The sequence below is a fragment of the Crinia signifera genome, chromosome 1 (genome assembly GCF_055691185.1).
Source record: "Crinia signifera chromosome 1, ASM5569118v1, whole genome shotgun sequence".
NCBI classification, from domain to species: domain Eukaryota; kingdom Metazoa; phylum Chordata; class Amphibia; order Anura; family Myobatrachidae; genus Crinia; species Crinia signifera.
The window spans coordinates 105,969,437-105,981,874 of record NC_139217.1 but is presented as its reverse complement, the minus strand read 5'-3'; the positions used below and the strand labels follow the sequence as shown (position 1 = coordinate 105,981,874).

The 12,438-nt window shown below is 43.3% G+C and overlaps 1 protein-coding gene across 4 annotated transcripts in view; it reads left to right on the top strand.

Moving 5' to 3' along the window:
* CLCN3 (Cl-/H+ antiporter 3) overlaps positions 1–12,438 on the top strand; it is a 56,797-nt gene that overhangs the window by 38,693 nt on the left and 5,666 nt on the right. For 2 of the 4 annotated variants that reach the window (XM_083170971.1, XM_083170974.1), the window contains 5 exons: positions 178–723; positions 3,767–3,953; positions 7,127–7,525; positions 8,386–8,602; positions 12,171–12,246. In XM_083170971.1, the coding sequence (XP_083027097.1) occupies positions 178–723; positions 3,767–3,953; positions 7,127–7,525; positions 8,386–8,602; positions 12,171–12,246 (1,425 nt within the window). The remainder of the gene's footprint in view (positions 1–177; positions 724–3,766; positions 3,954–7,126; positions 7,526–8,385; positions 8,603–12,170; positions 12,247–12,438) is intronic. The other 2 variants (XM_083170977.1, XM_083170982.1) reach the window with 1 other exon arrangement.

The window sequence follows — 12,438 nt, the reverse complement described above, 5'->3', positions numbered from 1 at the left end:
ATTCCATCGAGTTTTGTTATTTACAGTAGTTTATACATTAACGTCCTGTGTGTAAAACCAGGGTATTTTTATCCCTCATCTCCGTTGTGTATACTCCTATATAGATACATAAAGATATGCTGCTAATGATTGCCTCTTACCTGTGTGCCGCATAGTTACACCTTGTTGTTCCTGCAGGTCAGTTACTACTTCCCGCTGAAGACATTATGGAGATCTTTCTTTGCTGCTTTGGTTGCCGCTTTCATTTTAAGGTCCATCAACCCTTTTGGGAACAGTCGCCTTGTGCTGTTTTATGTGGAATATCACACTCCTTGGTACCTCTTTGAACTGATCCCCTTCATTCTCTTGGGTGTGTTTGGGGGCTTGTGGGGAGCGTTCTTCATCCGCGCAAACATCGCCTGGTGCCGACGCCGAAAGACCACAAAGTTTGGGAAGTATCCAGTGCTAGAGGTTATTGTGGTGGCTGCCATCACAGCGATCATTGCGTTTCCTAATCCGTATACTCGCTTCAACACCAGCCAGCTGATTAAGGAGCTGTTCACAGACTGCGGGCCCCTTGAGTCATCTTCCCTGTGTGACTATAAAAATGACACGAGTGCCGGAAAGATCGTGGATGATATCCCAGACCGACCGGCTGGAAATGGGGTGTACTCAGCCATGTGGCAACTGTGCTTGGCGCTTGTGTTCAAGATCGTAATGACCGTATTTACATTTGGCATTAAGGTAAGTAATTTCTGAAAGAGAATAAATGTTTTTTGTTTTTTTGTTGGAACCATGAAAGGGCCAATACAGTTTGGTGTGGCGGCTGACCCAGCCATACATGTACTGTACACAGTAGGCACCATGAAAAGAGAAACAGTTATCATGTGACCCACTAATTGCACACTACCTATGGATATCAGCATTGCCCTGTGTATGAGCACCTTTACTTTTTTATCTGTTAACACAGACAATGCTTTGGTTCAGTGCCTGATGGGATTACCTGTGACCGAACTTTTATTTATTACTTATTGATTAACATAAACACATTGCCCTTCTGCTCAGATGTTGTAGTGCTGGAGTTACTGCCCATATTTCGCAATATGCTTGTGTAATTTGTGCTCTTACGCAGGCTCGTGGAAATGGCCAGGAAGCTCTGTACATCCAGCATTACAGGAAATATGGTTTTATTTACTAAGATGGGAGTTCTGTCGAAGATGGGATGTTGCCCATAGCAACCAATCATATTCACCTTCTAGAACAGGGATGGGGAACCTTTGGCCCTCCAGCTGTTGTTGAACTGCGCATCCCAGCATGCCTTGCAACAGTTTTAGCATGGCCAAATAGCAAAATTGTAGCAGGGCAGTATGGGATGTGTAGTTCAACAACAGCTGGAGGGCCAAAGGTTCCCTTCCATTTTTTTTTTTTTTAAAGATAAATGGAGCATCATATAGTGCTATGATTTTCTTGACACAATAGTAAGAATCAATATAGATTTTAAAGGGAATTGCATGTAGCCCTCATATATATGTTTTTTTATTTTTTTATTTTGCATTTCACAATGATTAATATATCTTACCAGTACCCCTTTTCCACTGACCTCAAAATCAAGTTTCAACCCAGGATTTCGGTCAGTGTAGACATAATCTACTCGGGACAAAGTTCTGGGTTCCCGACCCTTCACTTTTTCCGGATTGGGCTAGTCACAGTGTAATGGTGATATTCAGGTTGCAGTGGTGGTGCTGCTAATACAGTTAGCCTATCAGACATTGGCCCTTATTCTGATCGGTGCGGCCGGATCCAATTATGCGGCCAGGACCGTGCGTGCGAAACCCCGCCTTCCATACGGATCGCCAACTCCGTCCGTACGCGGTAAGAAGCTGGCCGAACGGACCGCACGTGTATTTTTCACGGAATACGCCTCCTCCATCTAAGGGAACCTCCCCCATCATTCGATGGTCGCAGACCATCGAATGCAGGACCGAGTGCTCCACCAGCTCCCGCAACCTCAGACCACACGGACATTTCTCCGTGCAAAAGCAAGGATCTGGGCGGGCAGCTGACATCCGGCGATGTCATATGTCCGCCCCCTACACGTGCGTCACGGCCGCATTACCATACGTACGCCCAGCGTTTGCATGGGAACGCCCATGAAACGCGGGGTGTAAACATATGGTAATGAGCACAAATAGCCCTTCACGCCCCTCTCCACCCCTTGTTCGGAGTGTTCACATATCATGCGGGATTTGGCCGTGCGTCCCGCTCGCACATGCGCAGAGACGCCTCTGCACTTGCGCAGACACAAAACATCGGCGGGCCGAACGCATGCGGATATTACCGCACCAACCAGAATAAGGGCCATTATCCGAAGAGATGAGTAATCTCAATTAGCCCTGAGACTGCAAGTGTATGTTCTGCAGCTGATGTCATTGTCTATGACATCCACCTCTTCTAGAAACAGTCTCCTGTGCAAATACAGGCAGAGAGGCTAATGAGGCACCAGTAATATTAAAGCCATTTGCTGTAATAGTGCCAGTAATGTCATCAATACTTAACTCGCTATGACTGCTTCTGCTGTTCTCAGTTTAGCTGATTTGTCCCCAAATAGTAGTGCTGCATGTGTAGCGCATTAAGTGACATCACTTGTATGACACTCTGTTTTCTAATTGACTAGAGGCCAATAACAAGTACCTGGGGGGGAGGGGGTACTGATACAGTCACCTCTTATTCAGCTTTCCATAATGTGGTGGTGGGAGGAGGCCGGTTGTGTAAATGTTTATGTTTTTTTTTTTTTTTTTAAAGTGGACATTAAAGTAAAAGGGGTTTGTCCCGCTTACGAGAAATGGGTGGGCAATGAAAAGCATAAGCCGACACGTGTATAATAGGAGCAGTCAATGCCTAAGCTGCTACAGCTTTTCTACTGCTGTCTTTGAGAATAGATATATTGATTTTTAATATCTGCATGTGAGCTTTGCCCAGCGGTCCCGGGCATCTTCCACACATTCATCGTCGGCTGTGATTAGGTCATTAGTGAGAATGTACCCTGTACTGCTTTGCAGGACTGTGCCAACAGAGGGTGAGAGGACAACTCATTAACTCTTTGAGAGAACCTTTTTAGTGAACGACAGTGTTTGCGTTAAGCAATATTTCCAATTCTAGCTACAGAATTTATATCTATAAAATTAGGTGAGAATAATACCATTTTTATGTTCTGTACATTATTGTGAAGCTGATGGTTCATATAATATAAATGGCTTAATGGGTAATACTCAGTCATTTGCTGCTGGTCTGTGCTGCGATGTCTGGGCAATTGCTTCATGTTACAGCACACGTCGTCTACTTATGCATGTGATGTGTAAGGAAAGCAAGCAGGCTGACACGTCTCCTTTCAAAACTTGCTAATATGGGTGTTCTATTTCGGAATGGATGTTGCTATGGGCAACCAATTAGATAGAGCTATCATCTTCTAGAAGGTGCAAAGCAAATAAGTAGATTCTGATTGGTTACCTATAGCAACATCCCATGTTAAATAGAACTCTCATCTTAGTAAATTACCCACTATGAGTAGATCAAGTTCTGACCATGCTCTTTATCATTTTGAAACCCTAGTTTATGTATAGAGATTGCGAGAGAGAGAGAAAAATTAAAATCTAGCTTAATTAAAATCTATTCTCACTCCAAATGTTGTTCAGTTTACAGCACAGTGTTTCCTTGTCTTTCTCTTGTTCTTTACAGCTATGTAGTCCTGCACACCAAGGGACCATATTTACTTGTCTTCTGATTGCAGGTTCCTTCAGGCTTGTTTATTCCAAGTATGGCCATTGGCGCGATAGCAGGAAGGATTGTAGGCATTGCTGTGGAACAGTTGGCGTATTACCACCATGACTGGTTTATATTCAAGGAGTGGTGTGAGGTTGGTGCTGACTGCATTACGCCAGGACTGTATGCCATGGTTGGTGCTGCGGCATGCTTAGGTAAGTGTCAGCTGACCAGTTACTACAAGTGTAACCTTGGTGTTCTAGATGTCTGTATCATGATTTAAGTAGTACACATAAAATTTGCACTCCTAGACTGACAGTAATAGAGGAACAGACATTCTTTTGTGTTCTTAGTCTGTGGACTTAAGGGCTCCGTTATAATAACTATATTTAGTTTAACTAGACATATTATACTTTATTATTGGGTTTTTTAATCACAACCTCTCAGCCACTAATTGGATCTCCTCTAACGGTGTAATCAGACAGACCTGAATTGCACAGATATCATACTATTGGGTTTATATTGCACAGGTGACTGGATACATGGGCAGCTGGCCATGCGAGCTGGTGTTTCCCTGAAGCAGGTTTTAAATATATCCATGCTTGGCCACAGATGACTTCAGTAGTTCCTCGATCATTTTGATTGAACCCTGCGTGTTGAGGCAAGGATAGCTTTAAAATCTGGACCATAAGTGCTCCTTGAGGACCAAGTTTGGGGACTGCCCTAAAGTAATCTTGTTCCCTATTTAAAAAACATAGGGGGACAATAATAATAGTAATCCTGTCTTTGAGACCCATTGGCTGTAGTGCAAAAGCATTTTACAGACCTCTTTAAAGAAGGCTATATACAGGTTACAGAACTAAGGTGTGAACGTAAAGATTGCGGATGCCAGAGATAAAGGGAGTTAAATAATCCTACTGTAGATATGTTTCACAGGCATTCTTTTGAAATCTGTGGCATAGGTGCTAGTGATCGGACAAGGCTTGTCTATGTTACACAAAGCTCCTCATTCTAATCTATCCAATAATCCTCTCGTCTGATTCGTCATTGTGAATAAAAGGCCTGTGTGCGACACAGCAGGGACGTCTGAGCCTCAGATTGCATATAGTTTCTGTCTGTATGGCAGCCTAGTTGTTAAAGATAATTGTATCCCAACATATTAATGTCAGTGGCTTAGTGGAATTCATTCTGTTGAGTCTTGCTATATATATATTTCAGAGGACTGTGGGACTATTCATTCGGTGACTTACTGAGCTCCTATACACAATCTGAATTATGTACGTACATTTGTCACCAATACAAAGTGCACTTACCATATTGAATTACCCACGCTTAAGTGAAAGTAGCATAAACTGTGTCTATTCTATTTACAGTACTACAAATCCTATTGTACAACTTCCATTATTACATTCAGTACTGCTGTATTAAAGGTCACTTTTAAATCCGCATTTGTAATACAGAATCCTTTCTTAAAAATGTAAATCTTCAAATAGCCACCTCTGCAGGTGTACCCTGCATGGAACCCGCTCGGTGGGTATAATTAGGCCGTGGAATTTTACACTTTCATATGAACCAGGCAGATTAAATAAATGATGTAGTGTAAAATAGACTTCATCTCCTACTAGGATTTATAGAGCGCATGCCCCTTGTTATACTCAACCAACTTACAATAACAAGTATGCCAGCCTGTGCGTGTGTGCGCCTGCTTTGTTACAGAATCCCTACAGAGGAGTGATGGATGGGGAGCATGGTATGAAGGATTATTACAGCATAGCCCATGCACTGTAATGGTTGGCCTAGCATCTAGTCAGGGTGGCCACACCTCTTGAAGGTGGTCCCTGCTACTGCATTACTCTGGTGGGCCCTGATTGCCCCAGTATGACACTTCTTGCTACACATCTGACTGTAAACAATTTCCCCTATGGCTCTGGCACTCCTCCCTGGACACTCCCCAGCTGGACCTCAGAGACCTGGCCAGGAGTATTCTGTTCATATACCCTAACACTATTCCCCTAACCATCACCCTTCATTTTTAAAATTAAAATACCCAAACCATTCTATGTTTCTATGTAAATACTCCAGTTACTTAATATACTATTTAGCAACAGTCTTTAAAGAGAACCATGTGGAAACATGCATTTCATATTTTATTTGTTACATACGGTATAAAGGCTTATGGGCAGGGTTGGCTGGCTTATATTATTATTATGCTGTGTTTACAGATAGGTCGCTGTGACTTATGACTTACGTTTTTTTTTTAGGGGTTTTTCTTTTAGTATAAAAAGCTTTTAAAAAAATGTATTCAAAATATTTCATGCCAGTATCATGCCCAGGGTCAATATTTAACCTTCTGTGTGTTTCTCTGAAAGGTGCTATAGCAATTGCCATTTTGTATTACTATTCAGTAATAAGTAGGACTAATGCTTAGAATTAACTTTTTTTTTAAATGTATATCTGCATGTACTTTGACATTACACCTGAATATATGTAGATACATTAAGCAAATTAAAACATAGAGGGCAGGATGTATTAATATACATCACGGCCCCTCGCCTGACAGCCGCCGCGATGCTACCGCATATGTACTAACATATGCGGCTAGCATCGGGTTGCGGTGACGGAGACCCCCGCGATACCTGTAATGTGGTGTGTGGGGGTCTCCGTCACATCCCGGCGGCTGTCAGTGTCCCCGTGCGTCTCCTCCTCCCCCCCCCCCCTGCAGCCAGATGTCCTTCCGGCTGTGACACCTGCTGGGGGAGGAGATCGATGGAGGACCGTAGGGGGGGTCGTGCGGGCGGCGATCGAAGCCCATAGGCTTCTATAGGGTGGCGATACCCTGCCACCCAGATACCCAGAGGGTGTCGATACCCTGCCAGGAGGAGACGGGGCGGACGGGTAATGGTACATAGGAAAATGCGGTAAAACCCCCGGTTTACCGCATTTTCCCTTTAGTACATCCCGCCGAGAAAGAGAACTTGGGATTGCTAATATTAAATAATAAGTCAATAAAACCTGGCAGATCAAGGTCTCTAATACATAGCAGTGTTTCCCAGTATTCATATAGTAAGCAGGATTCCAGTTTTGTTTTCATTAAAACATTCATCAATTGTTAATAAAAAAAAAAAAAATCCGTCACTACTTGTGGACCATTTGTATACAAGGTGTAATGGATGATCTGAGCAGACACTCCTGCTAGAATTATATAGTCATGTTTGTAGGATTCTCCCAGAACGCATTATCCTGCTGATGGATGCATTTCAGGTTAAGCAGGTTCTGTTAAAGTCTTATGTAACGCTTTTCTTGGCAATGCCCGAAGTAAAATACCTGTACCTTTTATTAAATGATCTTGTTACTAACACAGGTTTCTTATGTTTTGTATTTGAATTAGGTGGCGTCACCCGAATGACTGTGTCACTTGTAGTTATTGTATTTGAGCTCACAGGAGGCCTAGAATACATCGTACCACTGATGGCTGCTGTAATGACCAGTAAGTGGGTAGGAGATGCTTTTGGACGGGAAGGCATCTATGAATCTCACATACGACTGAATGGTTATCCTTTCTTGGATGCCAAAGAGGAATTCACGCACACAACTCTGGCTCGTGATGTGATGAGGCCTCGAAGAAGTGATCCTCCACTTGCGGTTCTCACCCAAGATAACATGACTGTAGATGATATAGAAAGCTTGATCAATGAAACTAGCTACAATGGTTTTCCTGTCATAATGTCTAAGGAGTCCCAACGACTGGTTGGGTTTGCTTTAAGAAGAGATTTAACACTAGCAATAGGTAAGTAACCTCTACGTAAGTAAGTAACCTGTACATTAAGGGTTTCAGTTCAATATCTGATCACTTGAACATTTTCTAGGTGTACGTTTTACCATATTGGTGTTCTATGACCTGTATGCTGTACTGTACATATCAGTGTGCGTTTAGAACATTTGCATTTTTCTCCATGAAATCACATGGTTATGGGGCGACGTCCTGCATTATTAGTGCATCTCCTCCCTCCTGTCATACTTAGATTGTCAGCGGCAGTGCTAGAAAAGGAGAGGATGGTTTCCGTAAAATGTTTAACCACAAAGAACCCATACAGCTGTGTACATGCATATCTACATATATCATGTATTAGTCTAGCTGTGCTGTAACAACTGTTACTAGTCTCCTTATTTTTTCTGGTGGCCACAACCTTTTGCCACTGACAGTCTAACAAATGTTATGCTTTACATAGAAAGTATGCATTACCGCTACAAATTTGTTAACTGTCCACTCATTTTCACACATATTGCTTTAATTGCAACTTACATATATTGTGTCAGGCTCCTACCCTTCCCACTATACTGGTAATCACACACATACACGTGCTTCAATGAAAAACGGGAGGCGGTACTCGCCAAAGTATAACTAAAAGTGTAAACAAAAAGTCAGGAGGTCGACCGTTTCTGGGTCACAGCCCCTTCATCAGGACGGCTGACATACTGAACACAACATGATAAGTGCAAGGGAAAGACCTGCTCATATTGAAAATGTAATATACTGAACATTGAAAATAGAAGAGGCAGCCATTTTGTTGGCTGAACCAATGTTCTTCAGGAAATCAGTGTTTTGGTTCTAGATCTGTAGCGGTGGATTATTTTTTGTCCTTTTAGAAAATGCAAGAAAAAAACAAGAAGGCATCGTTGGAAGTTCCCGGGTTTGCTTTGCTCAACACACGCCATCGCTTCCTGCAGAAAGCCCTCGCCCCTTAAAGCTCCGCAGCATCCTGGACATGAGCCCCTTTACCGTGACGGACCACACGCCTATGGAGATCGTAGTGGATATTTTCCGCAAGCTGGGGCTCAGGCAGTGCCTTGTCACACACAACGGGTAAGTTCCTGAGCTTTCTGTCCTCTGGCTATTCCTATCATTCTAGCTCATGGGCAGTTCCAGGGATGATTAGCTGCCTGGCAGATGTAAATGGTTACAGTAAAATTACATAAAATGAGACGTATTAGATAAATGTTAGCACAGTAATGGTGTAACAATACCTGACCCTGGGGTATATGAGTGTAACTAGAGTGCACACACACTGGAAGCTGCTTGTGGGCCACCCAGTGCATGGCTGCCTCCAGTGTGAGTACTCAGCAGGTACACTGGTATAGACCAGTACAGGTACAGTGTGCGTCACACATTAAAGAGATTGTTTATAGGTGATTGTAAGAATATAATATACTGTTACTTTTTCATTTTTTGCATAAAATTCATTTTATTCTTTGTTTGGTAGGGGGGTAGATGTAAAAAAAAAAAATACAAATAAAAACCTAAAGGTTTCTCCTATATTAAAGTGAATGTTACAGATGTCAGAATGTTGTTGCAGCAATGTGAGACTGAACAAAACTTGAGCAGATGCTGACTTGCTGTGTTACTCACTGGGCTGCATTGCTTTTATATTGTGGACCCATTACTAATTGTGTGCTGCCTCTGCATCCCTGCTTGCACTACTCCTCAGAGCATAATGACCTCAAACTTATATTATCTTTAGTATCCGTATAGTAAAGTAAAATGACCCTTCCACCACCTATTGTACACCTGACAATTTGTATTATTATTATTTGCATTGCCTGTACTTGAAGTGCTGATCAGCCTGTGTGGAAACTGAGTTGTGTTCTAGTTGTAGGTTCTAATAACACATAAGCACATTACAGTGTATTACAGAGGCAGTTCTACAGTTCTTGTAAACCATCCAAGCATCTCCATGCAAGCTTATAGCCAGCAGCTGTCTGCTGGAGTCACATGGGTGGATACTTATAATCGCTGGGAGTGATGGGACAGCAATTATTTATGTGGCAAATGCTTAGAAGCTTACACTGTCCTTTTGGCAAATTGTGACTTTTTGTTCATGTGTACCTTCCTGTATGCACTCACTGACTCCACTCTCCACCTTTTCTGTATATCTAAAACAAAAAACCCCAGAGGCGACAGCAAATTAGTTGCATCTATGCATTCCCAGGTGTCACAATACAATTTTACGGGCTGAAGGGAGCAAACATTGGGCCGGATTCAGATGTGTTTGGAATGAGCATCGCTGCTACTTACTTGGCAGCAGAAATGATGCTTTGATATGGGAATACAGCAGGAAGTGTCTGATATAGGTAGATTCCTCCTCATTGGGTTCGTGATCCAGTGCTGCGTCCATTGGCAGGCTGAGTGTCCCATGGGGTCATGCCGGATGGCAGCCGCAGTGCCTACCAAGACGTCAACAAATCACCATCAGAAGACCTATTCTGGCATCTGCACTCCCCCTGTTTTGTAAACAACGGTACTTATGTATTATCTGGACTCCCATGTTAAATGCACCCCATTTTTTCATACCCCTACTATCCAACTACGCATGGAGTTGATTTTATATAGTGTGGCGAGCGCAGCGAGCCACCGTGCCCGAAGCGTGGTGAGCGCAGCGAGCCCCGCGAGGGGACGCGGTCTCATAAGAAAAACAGGAGCCCAGATATTACATAAGTACCTAAACAACTGCTGCTTGCAGCTGTAATGCATCGGACACTGCACATGCTCAGTATGGGTCTGGCACATGCAGAGTATCGTATGTCAGCACTTTGCAATCAATGCGCCAGTGGAGTCATGCTCAGTGTTCGTACACAGTACAGTGTTCCTTTGTGACTGTAATACATAGTTTTAGAGGAAAACACCAGTTACTACGAAGAAGAATTAAAGGCCGCCATACACTATGCGATTTGGGCCCGGTTCGGAGGAATCGGGCCGTGAAATCAGGCCAAATCGCATGTGCAGACATCCCATCCCTCCACTGCAGGTACTACAGGCTGCGTTCGCTGCCTGCTTGCAGCCCCCATGCCCTGCTCAGCTCCCGCTGACAGCAGCTTCCCGGGGGGACTGCATGTGATAAATCGCATGCGATCTATCACATGCAAAACCTGGCTCATCAAGTGCCAAATCGTATGTGACCCCCCCCCCCCCCAGGGGAGTTGTCAGTAGATTAGGTCCGACTTGTCCTACGGACAAGTCAGCCTAATGTATGGGGGCCTTAACACATAGCCCATGTGTGCTTTGTTAGCAAAGCCAATACATTATAGGATTAGCCATAGAGATCACCTGAAGTGCATCTATTCTAATCTCAGTATTAGTGAGTATACTTTTGTCTGAACATCTACAATGCAGCTCCTTAAGTAGAATGAATTGTTCCTTTGTCCTGAATGTGATAGGACTGTGGATGACGACTCCTTAGGCTGGGTACACATCAGCAACTTCATAACTGATTTACCATTATAATCACGTGGCACGAAATGTATATGGCCATGCAGTACATAGGGTACACACTGAGCTCTATATGGCCTATATATTGTTCCGATTCATGTCAGAACAATATATCTGCCAGTGTGTCACCTAATCTGTTCCCAGCCTTAGCCAGCTCACACCAAGGGGTATATTCAGTTCTCTGATGGCGAGCTATGATGTGAGCAGTGGCAATAGCTCATCATCATAGTTTGGAGCCAGTATTCAACTGCCCCCCTTCACTCACTGTTTCCACCTTGCTGGTTCTGTTCAGCTAGGTGGAAACAGTGAGTTCGGCCATCAGAACGGTGCAGCACGCCATAAAATGCAGTGGGCTCACTGCACTTACAGCGAACCTTGCCATTTAAGGGAATCGGGATGGGGAGGATTTCCCCGGAAGATTGAATACAGCAAACAACCGGCAACAATGGCTTGTAGTCAGCAAACCTTGCCGAAAACAAGCCATCCTCGCCGCACAAACCCTGATCGCCGGCAGCATTGAATACCGCCCAAAATGTTACCAGGTCTGTCCCCTATTCGATATCACATAGCATTTTACAGGCCAGATCCAAACCACAACACTTTTATTGTAGCAAATGCAGAACATACAAATTGTAGGTCACAATGTATTTTTCCCCTGAAGAGACAGTCGCATACATTTTTGCACATTTCGAATTTGTTCCATTTTTTTGTAAATCAAATGTAATTGTGCATTAATTGTGCGGAAATGTGTACTCTTAGGAGAGGCAGTGAAACATACACTTTCACCGTGGACTCCATAGACTTGGAAAGCACTAAATATGTCAGTCTCCATATTACTGTGTGCTGGTCACCAGTAACAGTTTTGTAGAATATTACTAGTTCTTCTAGCACGTGTTCTCCCTCAGTATTTTCATGCGCGAGCACAGCTTCAGAATGCTGATCGTATTGGACGGATGGGGAGAGTTACACCTATGTCACATGGGCTACTTTGTAGCTGAAATACAATTCTCATTGGAAAAAGTAGCCCATGTGATACAGGCCTTAGTTTGTGTCAGCCATCTCACTCATTATCCCATAGCACTGTCATTATTTTATGTTGCTTCATTTCTTTTTGTTTTATCCATTTGTAGTTCAAACTCAGTTATTAGCATAACGTGATCTGTTTCAGGACTGTCTTGGGGATCATCACAAAGAAGAACATATTAGAACATCTCGATCATCTAAAGCAGCACGTGGAACCCTTGGTGATTAGACAAAGCACCTTTTAACCTGTAGCCACCTCTTAGAAGGCAGGAAGCATGAAATTTGTGAACTGTATACACACACCAGTCACCTGAGCAACAACCTGCTCTAGTAGCAACAAAGACACATACGCACTAACACACGCCAGATTGCTGACAACTTTTCTTTAAGTCACCCTTAATAGTTCACCCCTT